Genomic DNA, 20232 nt, shown 5'->3' with positions numbered 1-20232 from the left:
GGATTGGTGGAGCTATTGTTTGTACTCAGGTGACTCGTGTGAAAATGCTTCCGGCTGATTATGGCCGCACGACGGAAATTAACAGACTTTGAACGTGAAATGGACCCTGACGCATGGCCATTCCATTTCGGAAATCGTTTGGGAATTCAGTATTCCGAGATCCATAGTGTCAAGAGCGTGCTGAGAATACAAAATTTCAGGCATTACTTCTCACCACGAACCACGCACGGGCAGACGGTCTTCACCTAGAGCTCCAGAGCAGAAATTGCGTAGGTTGTCAGTGCTAAAAGACAAGCAGCACTGCATGAAATAACCGCAGATATCGGTCTGGGACGTACGACGAACGTGTTCCTTAGGACAGTGAGGTGAAATTTGGCGTTAATGAGCTACGGCAGCAGGGGACCGAAGAGAGTGCCTTTGCTAACAGCACGACATCGGCTCTAGCGCCTCTCCTGGGCTTTTCACCATATCGAGTAGACCCCAGGCGACTGGAAAACCGTGACCTGGTCAGGTGAATCCAGATTTTAGTTGGTAAGAGCTGGCCAACTAATCGTCAGACATGAATGCCATCGAATGTTTATTGGACATAATAGAGTGGCCAGTTTGTGCACAAAATCTTGCATCGGCAACACTTTCGCAATTATGGACGCCTATTGGAGGCATCATGGTTCAATATTACTGCAGGGGACTTCCAAAGACTTATTGAGTCCATGCCACATCAAGTTGCGATACAAGGCCGGGCAGGAGGAGGTCTGACACGATATTAGGAAGTACCCCATGACTTTTGTCACCTCAGTGTACAGAGGAAGTGGCGCGATACAGATGGAAGCTGGTTGCACGCAAATAACGAACGACGCTGGGCTGGCTTATTATAAGTCTCTCGCTGTGTCTCTCCAATTACCATGTAAAGTATGAAGGAAGGAAGAGGAGGGCTTAACGTCCCGTCGACGTCAAGGTCGTTAGAGATGGAGCATAAGCTCGTATTGTTTTGAAGAATAGGGAAGGGGATCGATCGTATCGTTTCATAGGAACTATCCTGTCATTTGCCTGGAGAGGTTCAGGGAAATTACGGAAAGCCTAAATCTGGAAGGCTGGACTGGGGTTTGAACCGTCGTCCTCCAGCTCCTTAACCTCTGAGCAATATTCTAGTGCACCTGCAGCTCATTAATATGGCGGCGGTGGAGCACCCTGTTTGTTCCTTACCCAAAGTAGCTGCTTACTTGAGTATGTAATCACGAACTCTTGCTGAAGATATTAATCGGGTGTCATGTTCAAATCACATAAGTCCTAGGGTCTAAATACTGTAACTAGTTCCAAATTAGAAATTTGCTTTTGAAGAGTGAAACGCCATTGAATTACTCTCTCTTAGAATCGCGATGCTATCAGCATAAACTACGAGAGTTCCATTTGAAAAGGCGAGGTTGATACCGAAATCTCTGTAATTAGTCTAAAATACATTTCTTGGCAAAAAAATGAAGCACCTAGAAAACGCTATTGGTGGAAACTTCTCTCTACCAAGTGGGAACCCTTATTTCAGCATTTTTACTCATTTCACAATTCACTGTAACCTGCATGAATCCACTTATGTTACTAATCTCAGGAGCAAGCTCATGCTTGCTGCATATGCTAAGACATGCTGGTTTGCGACTACCGTCTTCTGTGGCACGTTACAGCAGCATCTAAACGGTGTGTGGAGTTACCAGTTAATTCTCTGAACTGAAACCTCTATTCTGGGGCAGCTGTTCCGTGTGACTGCAGCTCCCAAGGTTCTTCCGTTATTGTTTATCTCGTGTAACCTGTACGCTACCACTTACACCTACCACCTGCGTGATGTCTTTGAGTGCTCTAGCTGGCTTCCAACAGCCTCAAGCTTAACTGTGGAAAGTTAATAAGCCGTCAGTACACGACAACATTTTGTATTTATCTTCGTTCACATACAAATTACACACTATTATATTGACCTAATATTGAGAAAGAAAAAAACTACCTGAGAGATGTAGCCTCTTCGCTGACACTGTACTTTTCATTTGTGGTTAGGCGTCACACCACAACACCACACTGCACATGCAGTTAGTCACAGAATATAGAGACGTATTTCAGACATCATATGTAGATTTGAAAAATGAACTGACAGATCATTTCCACTTGGACCTTAGCGAGAAATCAGTGTAGAATTGTATGTTTCAATAGCTGAAAATTTAATAACAGTTTTACAGCCAATACTACTTCAATATTGTTTACCTTTACACTTTTATCTGTACCAGTATTTATCGTAATGGACAAAATTTTATACACTGGTGAGAAATGTTAAAATTATCAAAGTCACTGTGTGTTAGGCGGGAGGGAATAGTGACTGGACGTATAGCAGGAGATATTCAGAAACAAAGGCTACAAGGGTGATGTTCCTGGAGTTTCATATGTTATAGAGAAATTAGTAATGTGTGGTAATAATAATGTGTGCGGTTATCAAAAAATGTTCAAATGTGTGTGAAATCTTATGGGACTTAACTGCTACGGTCATCAGTCCCTAAGCTTACACACTACTTAACCTAAATTATCCTAAGGACAAACACACACACCCATGCCCGAGAGAGGACTCGAACCTCCGCCGGGACCAGCCGCACTGTTATCAGTTGTGCAGAGTTTCAGTCAACCGCCCGTCGTTAGTTGTAGATAAACAAAAATAACGATTCGTTTGGAAAACTGGTATCGCGAAGAAATCCGCTGTTATTCGATCCCTGTGGGCGAAACATGCAACCGTAGATGAGTTCACCAACAGCTCGCAGTGGTTCACAGAGAGAGAGTATTGTCTCGTCAGAATGTCGCAAAATGGCGTCGAAAGTTTGTGGCTGCTAGAGAACACATCACCAACGAGGATCACAGTGGTCCACCCAGCACACTATCAACAGATACAACCACAGCTCTCATGGAGGAGCAGATTCATTCAGGACAACAGGAGCATCGCGTTACAGTATGTAAGGTATAATTGGGAATGTCGTTCGGAAGCGTTCGTCATATTGTCCACGATACTCTTCAGTACCGCAAAGTTTGTTCACGATAGGTTATACGAAATCTGACCAACTAACACAAGGAGAAGTGCATGGAGGGAAGTCTGTAACTCTTGCAACAGTTCTCTACAGAAGGAACAGTTTTCTTCACTGTATCTTGGATCCACTATTTCGCCCCCAGCAGTAAGCGGTCGTCAGTGGAGTGGAAACACCCCTCCTCTCCAAACGCAAAAGAGTTTAAGATGACACCATCTGCGGGTAATGAGATGACTGCAATGTTTTGGGACAGTGTCATACTCTTGGAGTTTTTGCTGACCGATACTGTGAGACTTTCACAGTTCCGCAAACCAACCAGAAGGAAATGGCCAGGACTTCTCACTGAAGGCGTCAACTTACTTCATCGCAATGCAAGAGCTCACATTGAAAAAGACCACCATGTTGCGGAAGCAGTTTTGCTGGGACATCATCGACCACCCTCCCTAAGGCCCAGATCTCACTCCAAGGGATTTTCACCTTTTTGCTCACTTTAAGGAGCGACTAGAGGCTGATGATTTGCTTCAGACGAGAGGTGAAATACTTCGCGACAACGTAGCTGAAAACACAAGGACAGGATGTTTACTAGGAGGGTATATTCAGACTCTCCCCAAGAAGTGCAAGTGCCTATGCTGATATGGAGGATATGTCGAAAAATAGCCTAATGTTGGCTGTATTGATTGTTGATTGTATGAAAAAGTGTACCAATTTCACTGCACGCGTTGTAGCCTTAGCTTCTGATCTCCACTCGTATGGCCTCTCACCTGACGGGGATCCAGTCGTCCTCCTCGACAGCCATGCCAATGCCTACGCCCACACCAAACTCTGAGCCGTCCTCCAGGCCGTCTGGCAGCAGGAGCAGCAGCGCCAGCAGCAGGACGAGGGCGGCGGCGGCGCAGACCAGCAGCAGCAGCAGCCACGCCAGCACCACACGGGGGCTGCGGCACCGCCGCCTGCACAGCCCCAGCCCCAGCCCCAGCCACAGCCGCATGCCGCAGCCGCTGCCGCCGCCCCACAGCGGCTGTCCGGGCTCCACCGCTCCTGCAAACACACACGGCCAGCTGTCACTGGGATATTCTGGTAAACGTTTGTGTAACCATATTTCTAAGAACATGCTAGGACTGAACTGGAAGGCAGTGCAGGAGTGGCTGAAGCGCCAGGAGTGTCAATGTATTTGAAGTTCCGGCAGCGGGGTGAAGCGGCGGCAGCGGGGTGAAGCGGCGGCAGCGGGGTGAAGCGGCGGCAGGAAGTCAGATGCCAATGGGTAAGTGCTAGGGGATGAAGTACTGAGGAGTGAAGAGCCAGAATGAAGTAGATGGTCCACTATACAAATTTCCTACACTGTATATGCTGTTAGTAAATGAGATGGCTTCGATTGTAAAGAGAGTGGATGGGATTTTGATTTTTTACTTACAAAATGCTGAAGATATTGCGATAATGAATGCAGCAGAAGGCAATTTACTTGATTTTCCAGAAAATTATAGGTGTGAGGAAAGTATCTGCGAGGAAACCTTGTGTAACAGAAGCAATCAGTTGACTGACAGAAGATAGAAGTATAAAAATGTTCAGGGAAAGACAGGAATACAGCAATATACATCACATAGGAATGAAGTAAGCAGGAAGTGCAGGAAATCTATAGGAGAAGTGTGGAAAAATCGAAAAGGAAATCGTTTTCCGAAAGACAGAATGAGCATACAGAAAGTCACACCAGCCTTCTGTGAAACTGAAAACAAAGAAGAAAATATTAAACATGGAAGAGAGTTCCACTGTTAAAAAATGCAGAGGAAGTAGGGGCTAGGTAGAAAGAGCACACTGAAGGTCCCTACGAGGGAGAGGAACTGTCTGATGACATGATAGGAGAAAAAAATAGGGAATATGTAGGCTAACTAATTTTAGAGTCCGAGCGTAACAGAGCTTTGGAAGATTTGCGAACAAATACATAGGGAGGCATTTTTAAGGTTACTACAGAGTTTTTAGAATCATTGACAACCAAGCGACTAATCAAGTTGGCGTGCGGAATCTGAGACTGGAGACATACCATCACACTACCAGAAAATAACCATCCACACAGTCCCGAAGGTAGCAATGGCACACAAGTGCAAAAACTATTGCTTAGCATCTCATGCATCCAAGATCTGCCAAGAATTATATACAAAAGAATTGAAATCAAAACTGAGGATCTGTTAGAAGACTATCAATTTGCTTTAGGAAAAGTAAGGCACCAGAGTGTCCGTTCTGACGTTGCCATTGGTAATGGAAACAAGACTAAAGAAAAATCAAAACACTTTAATACGGTTTCTTGACCTAGAAACTGCCTTCGACAATGCAAACTGAAGATGTAGGTCTAAGGTAGAGGGAAAGACGTGTAAAATACAATATGTACAAAAACGAAGAGGGAAGAGTAAGAATTGCAGAACCAAGATTATAGTGCCCTAAGTAAAAAACATGCGAGATGGGTATGCAGTCTTTCGCTCCTACTGTTTAATCTATACACAGAAGCATTGAAGAAAAGAAAGGTTCAAGAGTGGAACTAAATTTCAGTGTGGAAGTATATCAGTGATAAGGCTCGCTGATGACATTGCCATCCACAATGAAAGTAGGGACGAATTACAGGAGCTGTTCAGTGGATCAAGAGTCCAATGAGTACAGAAGATGGACTGAGGGTACCTCGAAGAAAAACAAAAGTATTGAAGAAATGAGGTTAGCGATGAGTTTCATATGAAAATCAAAGACGATGAAGTAGACAAAGTGAAGGAATTCTCCACTCTTGGAACCAAAATAACACATGACCAGGAGAACCAAGTTGGGTATAAAAAGCAGACTAGCACAGGCAAAGTGGGCATTCTTGGCCAAAATAAATCTACTATATCAAATGTCAGCATCAATTTTAATGAAGAGATTCCTGAGAATGTACGCCTGGATCACAGTACTATGTGGCAGTGATTTATGAAGTGTGGGATACCCAGGAAAGAAAAGAATCGAAGCGGGTTCAATGTCATGATTTAGAAACGTGTTGAAAATCAGATGGACTGGTAAGACAATAAATAGGGAGGTTCTTCGCTGAATCGTCGAGGGGAGGCACATATGAAACATATTAATAAGGAGGAACAGGATGACAGGACAACATGTGTCAGAATATAAATGAATAATTTATATGATACTAGAGGGAGCTGTAGAGTATAATCTGTAGGGGAAGACAGAGATTAGAAAACACACATCGAGTAATTGCGGATGTTGATTGCAAATGCTGTTGTGAGATGAAGAGGTTGGTACAAGAGAAGACGTCTTGGCAGGATGTATCAAGACTGATGCCTCCCTCACGCCATCAGAAAAGGTACATACGATCCATTCCATTCCACGGTAATATACTTGTACAGAAAACAATTCCTTCATTCTGTTAGAGGTATATATGAAAAAATCTTCAAAATCACGTCGCTCTGTATTTGGTAATACGTGCTTAATATCAACATTTCCTCATCAGTTTGGCGCAAGCAAAGTTATATATTAAATTCATTCATACACACATCAAAAAAAGTTTTTCATCGCCCCTGTTCCCAGAACCCCTGAGGATAGACGTTGAGTGTCGTTATTGTATCACAAACACAGTCCCTTGTTCAGAGATGTCGCTAAACCCGCCATAAGATGTAAACAACCATGCATGAGCAGCGCCTATTAGACGGAGGGGGTCCGACAGCCGATCAGTTCCAGTCATTCCACCAGGATGGAGGTACACGGCTCGTGTTGTCTGTATTTCAACCATGCCTAGATGGTCAATACCGCGGTTCGATCGCGTCCGCGTTATTACTTTGTGCCAGGGAGGGCTCTCAACAAGGGAAGTGTCCCGGCGTCTCGGAGTGAACCAAAGCGATGTTGTTCGGACATGGAGGAGATACAGAGAGACAACTGTCGATGACATGCCTAGCTCAGGCCGCCCAAGGGCCACTACTGCAGTGGATGACCGCTACCTACGGATTATGGCTGGCGGAACGCTGACAGCAACGCCACCATGTTGAATAATGCTTTTCGTGCAGCCACAGGACGACGTGTACTACTCGAACTGTGCGCTGTAGGCTACATGATGCGCAACTTCACTCCCAACGTCCAGAGCAAGGTCCATCTTTGCAACCACGACACCATGCAGCGCAGTGCAGATGGGCCCAACAACATGCCGAATGGACCGCTCAGGATTGGCATCACGTTCTCTTCACCCATGACTGTCACATATGCCTTCAACCAGACAATCGTCGCAGGCGTGTTTGGAGGCAACCCGGTCAGGCTGAACGCCTTAGATACCCTGTCCAGCGAGTGCAGTAAGGTGGAGGTTCCCTGCTGTTTTGGGGTGGCATTATGTGGGGCCGACGTACGCTGCTGGTCGTCAAGGTTCAAATGACTCTGAGCACTATGGAACTTAACATCTGTGGTCATCCGTCTCCTAGAACTTAGAACTACTTAAACCTAACTAACCTAAGGACTCACACACATCCATGCCCGAGGCAGGATTCGGACCGGCGACCGTAGCGGTCACGCGGTTCCAGACTGAAGCGCCTAGAACCGCACGGCCACACCGGCCGGCGGTCGTCGAGGAAGGCGTAGTAACGGCTTTAGGATACGTGGATGCCATCCTCCGACCAATAGTGCAACTATATCGGCAACATATTGGCGAGGCATTCGTTTTCGTGGACGACATTTCGCACCCCCATCATGCACTTCTTGTGAATGACTTCCTTCAGGATAACGACATCGCTCGAATAGAATGGCTAGCATGTTATCCAGACATGAAGCCTATCGAACGTGACTGTGATAGATTGAAAAGGGCTTTTTATGGACGACGTGACCCACCAACAAGTCTGAGGGATCTACGCTGTTGATGAGTGGGACAATCTGGACCAACAGTGCCTTGATGAATTTGTGGATAGTATGCCACGACGAATACAGGCAAGTAACAATGCAAGAGGACGTGCTACTGGGTATTAGAGGTACCGGTGTGTACAGCAATCTGGACCACCGCCTCTGAAGGTCTCTCTGTATGGTGGAACAACATGCAATGTGTGGTTTCTATGAACAATAAAAAGGGCGGAAATGATGTTTATGTTGATCTCTATTCCAATTTTCTGTACAGGTTCCGGAACTCTCGGAACCGAGGTGAAGCAAAACTTTTTTTGATGTGTGCATTTACTACCTCTCCTGCAGTACAAATTCAGTATCTTAACCCCCGTCTGCCACAGTCTTGTCGCTGCTTCTTAACCCTGTCTCAAATGTAACAACCTCTCCAGCTGATGACCAACCTCAAAGTAATCACGTTGGAGGAAGTTTAGTACGAAGTATCGGGAGTAGATATTCCGTTTCGTTGAGTAGCTCCATCCAAAATGACCCCAGGTTCATCTTCGTAATATTTATTTCATATCCTCCCGCAGCCCTCCCCATACATAATCAAATCCATAAAAAAATCTTCTTTCATAGCTGTGTTGAACTTTCTGTATCTCAAAACCATACATACTGCTGTTTAACACTTCATCATTCATACACTAGCCACCATTGCAAATCCGATCACTTCCACAAGAGAGTTTCCCAGCTTTGGATTCATATCCATCTTCTTCATTTGCTTTTGAAGAAATATATCGTGAGAAATTTATTTCAAGGAAAGTTCCTGTCTTCAAAACACCAATTATATTTACTTCTATGACGAGACTTGAAACAGTGAGTTACAGATTATTATAGCAGGCCAAGAAAGGTCTGTTAAATGTGCTCACTATAATTCAGAGTGATACAGATACATGACATTATTTTCCATGTTACACGCTGTAGACAGCGGCCTAAACGTTCCACCAATCGCCCAGTTCCTCAACTACAGCAATCCGCCGCGTGCTCATTAAGCCATTCGAAAACTGCAGTGTGAAGATCCTCATCGTTGGAAAATCTCTTTCCGCTACATGTTCTTTAAGCTTGCCGAAAAGATGAAAGTCGTATGGTGTAAGATCTAGACTTCCCGAACATCCTCGCCCACTCCTGTGGGGCCTTGCAGAAATTGTTGGCACCGTTTCATTACGACTCGAATCGACATCGCATTTGGTCCACACGTCACCAGAATTTAGAGGTGAATCCGTGTGCGATTTAGACGTCTTACCCACCAGAATCTAACCGTTCCGCTGTGGAGCATGTTCCCACTTGCCGCCCCGTTTCAGTTGGACGCTGTGATGCAGCTGCTATCCTTACCGATCATAACCTAGAATACGTATTCTCTTTTGACAACACGCCACTCTTGTAGCGCAGTGGTCTTAACGTAGGACAACCTGTGTGGTGGTGGTGGTGGTGGTTAGTGTTTAACGTCCCGTCGACAACGAGGTCATTAGAGACGGAGCGCAAGCTCGGGTTAGGGAAGGATTGGGAAGGAAATCGGCCGTGCCCTTTCAAAGGAACCATCCCGGCATTTGCCTGAAACGATTTAGGGAAATCACGGAAAACCTAAATCAGGATGGCCGGAGACGGGATTGAACCGTCGTCCTCCCGAATGCGAGTCCAGTGTGCTAACCACTGCGCCACCTCGCTCGGTCAACCTGTGTGACTTATTTGTGAAGTCACTAGTGTCTTCTTTGTTTACGGTGTCTCGCTAAATGGCCATCACTTCAGCACCATATTCTTCATGAAATTACACCACCCGATTCAAATGGGATTCTTGAGATTTTGCATCGCTTGAGACAATATTTCAGTTTTTTCAGAAGTTGGAACTAATCAACCAAGTCAGTGACGTTTTAACCCGTGAAAAATATGGACAAGTAACGAATTTCCGGATTTTAGTTGTAGAGAAACGCAACTTACGAACATTCATTTTGTTTTTCACGCCAAGGTTCGCTGCCATGTTCAAACAAAGAAAGGAATCAATGTTAATTGAAAAGGACTGCCCATCTTTCAGTAACTAATAATAGTTACTACGCACTACGCACCGGTTACTGTAAGATCACCGATGTTAAGCGCTGTTGGGCGTGGCCGGCACTTGGATGGGTGACCATTCAGCCGCCATGCGCTGTTGCCATTTTTCGGGGTGCACTCAGTCTCGTGATGCCAACTGCCGAGCTATTCGACCGAATAGTAGCGGCTTCGGTCAAGAATACCATCATAACGACCGAGAGAATGGTGTGCTGACCCTACGCCCCTCCTATCCGCATCCTCAGCTGAGGATGACACGGCGGCCGGATGGTCCCGGTAGACCACTCGTGGCCCGAAGACGGAGTGTTCCATATGCTCTATATGCTAGTTGAACTTAAAAGACATCATATCCTGGAACTATTCCCTTTCATATTCAAATGGTTAGACGGTTTAAATCTGGTATCAATCTGCAAATCTTCAACGATGCAGCAAGAGCAACAGATAACCTCTGAGTACGAAATCATCGCCCATAAGCCTTCCTCCAACAAGACTTTATACCCGTCTCTCACAAGACGCTTCATATCGCGAATGAATTCAGGACATGGTGAAATAACAACAATAAGAACCTAGAATATTAGCGGGACTGTTCGAATGATTATTCGGGGCCACGCAAGACGTTGACATTTTAGAAGTTTCATTAAATTTGCAGCAGAATGTTCCATCAGAGTACTTTACTGATGAGCAAATATGGAGGTAAGTGAACTAAAGGAATTTCTTTTTAAAAAAAATTCGGTAACGGCCGTTAAAGACCAGGTCAGATGCCAAATACGAATTACTCGAAGCGTTATTTGTAGCCCAAAATCACTGCATTCTTTCACTGGCAGCCTGTCTCCTTTCCTCTGTGCAGCCATTTCCAGTTTCTGTCCATGACGGAAGCCTTTAGAGCTGTTTATCGCTGACCGAAGTGCCGACCGAGCAGAATAGCAGCCATCGGGATCCACATGAAGATGGCAACGAGTCTGTCTGCCGAAATACAATGGAGAACTTACGACGTGACCCGGGCTGACGCGCTTGAATTCTGTAAGTTAGAAATACGCCGGGAAAAACATCAGATGGCACACAGTAATCTTGGAGAGTGATGTGCATTGCGCAGAAGTAGCGTTTTACTTAGAATGAAAGACGTTGTTTAGTTCCTTCTAAATTTTTTCTGCTTTAAACGGGTCTTACTTTAATCGTCATTTTTTTTCGTTTTCCGTCGTTCCATAGATGCTTCAAAATTCATGGTGGTGTGTTCTGTCTATGCAACTAAACGAAAGGTAGTTTTTGTGCCATACGCGTTTTGCTTCTTTCATTTGTGAAGTATCTTCAGTGGCCTTAACAGATGCTTGTTTTTATACATATAATAAATAATAGTTACGGTATGTTACTATGTTACATTTTGTAATGTTTTTCTGATTAGAAACAACTTTTGTAGCACAAATATCTTGAGGTTAAATTATCGTTTGGAGTTACTTGCTATTTCCAGCGTTGTTAGTCCATATTACTACTTATGGGTGGTCCTGGAGATGAGTTCATTCGGTCCTCATGCTCCAGTTCGCTGATTTCCGGCGTTTTTTCACCCACATTTATTATAACACATCACTTGCAATTTTCATTTTGCGATCTATATGCGTGTGTTTACAGAGTGTAGTGTTGACAACTGTCGCTATGTGCTTATATTCAGTCTTTTGTTTGTGTTGTGTGTGCGGCTTGATATTTTCCATTTGTTTTGTACGTCTGAGAGGTGGAGAGGGGGAGAAGGTGGAGGAAGAATTATTAATTATGTACTCCGCTTACGTTTCAGATTCTCTTCGTTATCGTTTTGTGGCTAACATGATCGGGGAGTTATTGCTTATATTGATTTGGTAATTAACTACTTTCTTTTTCATTGCAAGGGTTCTTTGTATGTGAAGGTTTCTTATAATGGCTGGAGATTTTTGTTGTGATTGTTCACTCTAATAATTTTGATGTCTTGTTCCGTGCTGGATGATTCACGTCAAAGTTTTTTTTCAGGTGTTCGGCAAAGAGAGAATGGCTATTTTCATACTTCCAGCTTCTTATATGTTCTTTATACTTAGTTTTGAAATTCCTACCTATCATCTCCTTATACAGGGTGGTCCATTGATCGTGACCAGGCCAAATATCTCACGAAATAAGCGTCAAACGAAAAAACTACAAAGAACGAAACTTGTCGCGCTTGAAGGGGGAAACCAGATGGCGCTATGGTTGGCCCGCTCGATCGCGCTGCCATGAGTCAAACGGGTATCAACTGCGTTTTTTAAAACAGGAACCCCAATTTTAATACATATTCGTGTAGTACGTAAAGAAATGTGAATGTTTCAGTTGGACCTCTTTTTCGCTTTGTGGCAGATGGCACTCTAATAGTCACAAACCCATGGCTCACAATTTTAAACGAACAGTTGGTAACAGGTAGGTTTTTTTAAAATTAAAATACAGAACGTAGGTACGTTTGAACGTGTTATTTCGGTTGTTCCAATGTGATACATGTACCTTTGTGAACTTATCATTTCTGAGAGCGCTTGCTGTTACAGCGTGATTACCTGTAAATACCACCTTAACGCAATAAATGTTCAAAATGATGTCCGTCAACCTCAATGCATTTGGCAATACGTGTAACGACATTCCTCTCAACAGCGAGTAGTTCGCCTTCCGTAATGTTCGCACATGCATTGAAAATGCGCTGACGCACGTTGTCAGGCGTTGTCGGTGGATCACGGTAGCAAATATCCTTCAACTTACCCCACAGAAAGAAATTCAGGCATGTCAGATCCATGATATGGTGCTTCGACGACCATGTCATGAAATGTGTAATTCAATACCGCTTCAACCGCACGCGAGCTATGTGACGGACATCCATCATGTTGGAAATACATCGCCATTCTGCCATGCAGTGAAACATCTTGTAGTAACATCGGTAGAACATTACGTAGTAAATCAGCATACACTGCACCATTTAGATTGCTATCAATAAAGTGGAGGCCAATTATCCTTCCTCCCATAATGCCGCACCATACTTTAACCCACCAAGGTCGCTGATGTTCCACTTGTCGCAGCCATCGTGGATTTTCCGTTGCCCAATAGTGTATATTATGCCGGTTTACGTTACCGCTGTTGGTGAATGATGCTTCATGGGGGATCCTATTTTAAAAAACGCAGTTGATATCCGTTTCACCTATGATAGCGCCATCTAGCGGACCAGTCATAGCGCCATCTGGTTTCCCTATTCAAGCTAGACCAGATTCGTTCTTTGTAGTTTTTTCGTTTGGTGCTTATTTCGTGAGATATTTGGCCCGGTCAAAATGGTTCAAATGGCTCTGAGCACTATGGGACTCAACTGCTGAGGTCATTAGTCCCCTAGAACTTAGAACTAGTTAAACCTAACTAACCTAAGGACATCACAAACATCCATGCCCGAGGCAGGATTCGAACCTGCGACCGTAGCGGTCTTGCGGTTCCAGACTGCAGCGCCTTTAACCGCACGGCCACTTCGGCCGGCTTGGCCCGGTCACTATCAATGGACCACCCTGTATACTGATTCACATTTTTGTGTATTCTAATTGTTACAAATGTCGATGATGTAAATCATACGGTAGTCAATTCCTTACGTACTAAATTTAACCCTGTTTCAGTTTCCATTTTCGCTGCAATAAACAGCACCCCTACTACAAATGTATTTTTTACTCTTGTTTTCTATTTCGTTTTGGCACAAGCAACTCTGAAACAGACATCGTTCCGGTATGCAAGTTTGTGAATCCGATTAAGTTTATTGGTGTCACACTGCGTCTGACTGGGAAGGGAAGCGTGCCGTAGTCAATGGCTACGAGCGCCGACGTAACGCCGTGCTGGTTCCGCACGCAGCTCTGACCAGCTGGCCTTCCGTGCCGTGGAGCGCTTCGCCTGCCGGAAGAGCGGTCAGTCGCCGCAACGGAGCGGGACCGCGTGACGTCACCGCAGGCCGGCGACCCTGTCTGGCAGCTGACCAGGCGTCCGTCCGGTGGAAAAAAACAGGAGGCCGTGTCACGGACACAGCCGCAGCGGAACTTCTAGTACAACATCAATTAACTATCTTCAAATACAACATAAAATAAAATAAAATAAAATAAAATTTCTGTAACCGACTGACAGCTATAATTGGCAGAACACCTACGCGTTTGTCCACTATAGTGACCATCATCGAAATGAACAGATCGAGGTCATCTCATCCTCTTACAGTATTGCCAATTACTGATAATTTCAAAAGTTAGTACAAGATTTCTTCTATAGTCTTTTAAATCTGATGCCTTACTATGCATGTGTATCCTCCCGCCATTCATAGATGGTAGCACTTCCTACTTTATTGTACATCAAAGCTGTATGTTTCCAGAGGCCTTTCAAGTCTCAACCATCTATGATCTACACGTGCAAACTGAAGCGGTTTATGAAAATTTGTACCAAGGCGAGGATTCGAACCCGGGTGCCCTGCTCACTTGGCAATTGCGCTATCCACTACGCCACACAGGTGTAGTGATCAGCCCATCTGCCTAGTGAGCAGGGGGCCCAGCTTCGACTCCCGGCCTTGGCACAAATTTTCATATACAGTGTGTTTCTAAATGAATATCGGGGTTTTAACGCTTTATAATATTTATTGCATTAAACTTACAGTTATAAATGATATGTCAAATGAGAGAGCAACTCAAACAGTTTTGCCAAGAACCTTATAAATCTTCAATGTGAACACTGGCATAGCGAAGTACGCGATTGGTTGAACTTCACTGTATCGAAGGATAGGCCGCAAGGGGCCCAATGACAGGGCTTGCTTTGCATGGCCTCCACGTTCACCCGACCTAACGCCATCCGGTTTTTTTTTTCCTTTGGGGCTTCATCAAGGATCGTGTGTATGTGCCTCCGCTATCAGCAGACCTCCCTGAATTAAGAAACTGGATTGAAGCAGCTGTTACTACAATCACTGAAGACACACTTATCAACGTTTGGGAAGAACTCGGCTATAGACTTTGTGTGTGCTGTGTGACAAATGGTGCTCACATTCAATATTTATAAGGTTCTTGGTAAAACTGTTTGAGTTGCTCTTTGATTTGACATATCATTTATAACTGTAAGTCTAATATAATAAATATTCTAAAGCGTTAAAACTCCGATATTCATTTATAAACACCCTGTATTGCTTCATTCTGCATCTATACATCACAAATGTTTGAGACTTGAAAAGGTCTGTGGAACTATATAAGGTTTGATTTGATTTAAGCATCTATGCCTGGGTTTTAGGCAGGATCTCCCGTTTCGTTAGGTGTTCAGGTGCTGTTACAATACAGTTGGAGAGAGCCTCTGTAATGTTGTTCGAGTTTAGGGGGAATACCAAATGGGCTGAGGCGTTAAAAGGGAATTTGGATTGAGCTGGAAGGCGTGCTGAAGTAGTGCGTGCAGGTGTGGAAAGCCACTGTGCCAGAGTGGCGTAGTGGTTAACCTATCTGCCTAACGACCAGGAGATCCGGGTTCGAATCGCAGTCTTGCTAGATATTTTCATACGTCGCGGCAAACTTCAAGTGCACATTATTGCAACCAGTGACGTGCTTATGTCTATATTTGAATTAACACTTAATTTACTTTTCATAAATTATTTGGTAGCTTATAATATTAACAGTGTAAAAAATGGTTCAAATGGCTCTGAGCACTATGGGACTTAACTTCTGTGGTCATCAGTCCCCTTGCCTTGTTGCATTCTCTTCATATGTCATTCCACATCTGCTTACATATTTATTTCTGTTACTGAAAATACTTTAAGCTCGTTTGTAATGTCGTCGTTTCATAATATATCTTATAGTTTTTATTTTTTTTATTTTTTTTATTTTTTTGAGTTGAACTTCTATGGACTGCGTGGCAACAATCAATTTCATTTCAGTAGTTAGGTATTTTTCTTGTTCCAGCTTTGCCTTCCTGCCAGTATCTTCTGAGCCCTCCAAGAAGTGCCTGTTTATGCTCTTCGGACAAAGGTTCTCTCCGTCTTTTGGACGCTGATGCCATTTTAAAACCTTGGTAGTTGTTCACCAATCTTCTAAAATTGTTCCTGTCAGGAATTTCTCTCTCTGAGATACCAGTCTACCTAACATCTTTTTCACATTCTTCGAACCATCTCGGCCTTGTTTTCTTAGATTGGATGAAACTCCATACTCTTTTTGTTAGTCGGTCACCGTCCATCCTCATGAGCTGACCGTAAAATAACAATCGTCTCTTTTCAATGGATGTTGTGATAGGTTCTGTCTTGCTGTACAAGTCCTCATTTGCTCTCATTCGCCATTCTCCATCAACCCATCTATTACCTAGGATGTTCCGTAATATCCTGCGCTCTTGCTTTTCCAGCCGCTCAGCTTGACCTTGTCTATTTCGGACGCATATAAGCCCTCTGGTTTTACAACTGTATTATAATGTCGGAACTTGGCCCCTATACTCAGACTTTTTGTTATAGGTATTCTTTGTCAGTTGGTATTCCTGATTTAACCTCGTCATCCATTGCTTCTTCTTCTTCTTCTTCTTCTTCTTCTTCTAATCCATTCTCCTGGATGACTTCACCGAGATACCTGAAATTCTTAACTCGTCCGATTTTTCCTGGATTGGTGATCATCCTCTCAGGTCCTTCACAGATGTTTGTGATAGATTTTGTTTTTTGAAGAGAGATCTGAAGTCCAACTTTTTCAGCAATTTCTGACGGCCTATTGATCTTGTTGACTGCTGACTATGTTGTTAGCAAAAATGGCCAGGTCATCTGCAAAGGTCAAGCAGCCAATGTTCTTAGGACCAAGTCTGAACCGCTCTTCATTTGTTTCTTCTTGGGCTAACAACACTCCACTCCATTCTCGAATGACCTTTTCCAAGAAGCAGTTGAAGAGGAGCGAGGATAGTCCATTACCTTGTCTTATGCACGTTCTGATTGTAAAGTGTTCTGAAATCTCACCCATAAATTTTATTTTTGACACCACTGTTAGTAGAGTTTGTTTGATCAGCTTTCTTGATGTATCAGCCACCCCAAACCCCTCCAAAATATTCATTAATGCCTCTCGGTCGATGGAGTCATACGGCTTATGAAAATCAACAAACACGACCACATACTTATTTCCTCCAGTGTTTTTGTACCTGGTGATGTACTTCAGGTTAAAGATGTATTCTGGGCAAGAACGGCCCTTTCGGAAACCAGCTTGATATTCCCCAATCAGTTGGTCAACATGACCTATGTTCTGTACTGCTCTGGAGAGAATCTCATATGGAACAGATACTAATGAGATGCCCCTATAGTTACTGACATTCTTTTTATTTATTTGTTGTGTGTAGAGGATGGTTTGAAGCTCACTGCCATTCAGTTGGTATCATCTCAGTTCTCCAAATCTTCTGAAGAAGTTGGACTAGTACGTCTAGAGTTTCATTACTTGCCAGCTTCAGTAGTTCCGCCACTATTGAATCCTCTCCAGCTGCCTTATTATTCGTAAGGTTGTTTATGATTTCTTTGATCTCCACTTTGCCAGGTTGGGTATTTTGTGGATCGGAGGGGCATAACAGGGAATCTTTATTTCGTTTCTTTACAATTAAGTAGGTTTACAAAATAACGAGACATGATCGTGCAATTTTCTTTGTTGGTCAGGCCGAGCTCCCCATTTTCGTTTCTAAAACAAAGGCTAGGGGCTTGGCGTCCTTTAAAATTCAACTTGAACGTCTGATAGAAGTCTCTGGCATTGTTTTTCCGGAAATCTTGATCGATCTGTTCTAACTGCTGTTTCTCATACAGTTGCTTAGCCCTTCGTAAACTTCTGGAAGCATATTTTCGAACTTCACGGAATACATCAAAATCTCCAGGTATGCTGGTCGAGTTCCACTTTTTCCAGGCATTTGTTCTTTGGACCACCACCTCATCACAAACCTCATTCCACCATCTACGCTTTCTCTTTTCAGCTATCAGTATCAGCTGCTTGTTGGATCTTGGAGGTGATGTCCATCAATTTCTGAGATTCAAATGTCAGTTGCTGGTGGTATTGTTCCAATACGTTTTGACTGATTTTGAACTTCTAGCTTATATCCTTTAACTGATCCGAGGAAATTCAAATCTGACGTCACTATTCCATTTTGTCTTCCTTGTTTGCTATCCAAGCCTTAGATCTGTAAATTAGCAATGGAAAAGCTAGTGCTTTGTGGCATTTCAGTCGCGTGTGTTTAGTTGTCTTTTTCTTGAACATTCTTTTTACTGTCGCGCAGACAACCTAAAATTTTGCTATGTCATTCTTTGCATCTTGATGATAATCAAAAGGAATGTCTCAGCCTAGATAGCTGAAATGACTTACTTGTTATTACTTTTGTCTTTTCTATAGATATTTTGAAACTATAATTTTACCAATTTGGTTTAACTTTAAAATACTCTTGTAATTCTTCTTCTGAAATGGCTATTACAGCCCTGTTGTCGCATGGTGTATCATACAATGGACCCTATTTATTTTTATTCTTTGTTGTTTTTTGTTTCCTCATTACATAAAGATTCACCCGCAACAGGTGGAGAAGGTTCATCATTTGTCGTGAAGGCAGCTACTCTACGGAAAAAAAAAAAAAAATTCAAATGGCTCTGAGCACTATGGGACTTAACATCTGTGGTCATCAGTCCCCTAGAACTTAGAACTACTTAAACCTAACTAACCTAAGGACACCACACACATCCATGCCCGAGGCAGGATTCGAACCTGCGACCGTAGTGGTCACGCGGTTCCAGACTGAAGCGCCTTTAACCGCACGGCAATACCGGCCGGCCTACTCTAGGGAAGAACACACGAAATCACAGTTCTCTATCCTGCACGAAGAGGGGGTGAGCTACAGGCCATTAACCTCTATTAGTAAAGAAATTAACCACTGTCATTTATACCCAGGTGATTCATGTGGAAAAGATTCTGATGTGATTATGGTCGCTCGACGAGAATTAACAGACTTTGATGACGGACTGGTAGTTGGAGCTAGACGCATGGTACATTCCATCTCGGAAATCGTTAGGAAATTCGGTATTCCAAGATACAAAGTGTACCGACAATACCAAATTTCAGGCAGTACATCTCGCCACAGACAGCGCAATTGCCAACGGCCTTGACTTAACGACCGAGAGCAGCTGCGTTTGCGTAGAGGTGTCAGTGCTAACAGGTAAGGAACAAGTAACCGTAGAAATCAATGTGTTCCGTACGACGAACGCATCCGTTAGGATAGCGTGAGAAATGTGGCGTTAATGGGCTATGGCAACAAACGTTTCACGCGAGTGCCTTTGCTAACAGGACATTACCTGCAGCACTTCTGGGCTCGTGACCATGTCGGTAGGACCCCTAGACGACTGGAAAACCGTGGCCTCGTCAGACGAGTCCCAATTTCAGTTGATTAGAGCTGATGGTAGAGTTAGAATGTGGTGCAGACTCCACGCAGTCATGGATGCAAGTTGTCAACTAGGCACTGAGCAATTTGGTGGTATGGGCTGTGTTTACATGGAATGGACTGGCTCGTCTGGTCCAATTGAACCGATCATTGACTGGAAATGCTTATGTTCGGCTACTTGCTACTTGGAGAGCTTTTGCAGTCATTCATTAATTTCATGTTCCCAAATATATCACCTAGCCACAATTTTTTGTGACTGGTTTGAAGAAAATTCTGGGGAATTTGAGCACGTGATTCGGCCACCCACATCGCCCAACGGGAATCTCATCGAAAATTTATGGGACATAATCCAGACAAGTGGTGCACAAAATCCTGCACCGCAACACTTTTGCAATTGTGGACGGCTACAGAGGTCGCATCACTCAGTATTTCTACAGGGGACTTCCAACGACTTGGTGAGTCGATGCAAAATCGAGTTGCTGCACTACACCGAGCGAAAGAATTCCGACACGATATTACGAGGTAAATTCTCCACAGACGAATGGAATAACTGGTAGAAGCCGACCTCGGGGAAGATCAGTTTGGATTCCGTAGAAATGTTGAAACACGTGAGGCAATACTGACCCTACGACTTATTTTAGAAAATAGATTAAGGAAAGGCAAAAATGGTTCAAATGGCTCTGAGCACTATGGGACTTAACGTCTGAGGTCGTCAGTCCCCTAGAAATGAGAACTACTTACACCCAACTAACCTAAGGACATCACACACACCCATGCCCGAGGCAGGATTCGAACCTGGGACCGTAGCAGTCGCGCGGTACCGGACTGAAGCGCCTAGAACCCCTCGACCACCGCGGCCGGCAAGGAAAGGCAAACCTACATTTCT

At 43.9% G+C, this 20232-nt stretch overlaps 1 protein-coding gene across 1 annotated transcript in view; it reads right to left on the bottom strand.

The window, feature by feature from the left end:
• The window catches only part of LOC124595059 (polypeptide N-acetylgalactosaminyltransferase 1-like), a 323552-nt gene that overhangs the window by 231865 nt on the left and 71455 nt on the right, over window positions 1-20232 (bottom strand). The window contains exon 2 of the mRNA XM_047133626.1: window positions 3806-4082. Within this exon, the coding sequence (XP_046989582.1) occupies window positions 3806-4032 (227 nt within the window). The 5' untranslated portion in view covers window positions 4033-4082. The remainder of the gene's footprint in view (window positions 1-3805; window positions 4083-20232) is intronic.

Source organism: Schistocerca americana, chromosome 2 (assembly GCF_021461395.2).
Source record: "Schistocerca americana isolate TAMUIC-IGC-003095 chromosome 2, iqSchAmer2.1, whole genome shotgun sequence".
Classification (NCBI taxonomy): Eukaryota; Metazoa; Arthropoda; class Insecta; order Orthoptera; family Acrididae; genus Schistocerca; species Schistocerca americana.
This window is presented reverse-complemented; position numbering and strand designations above follow the sequence as displayed.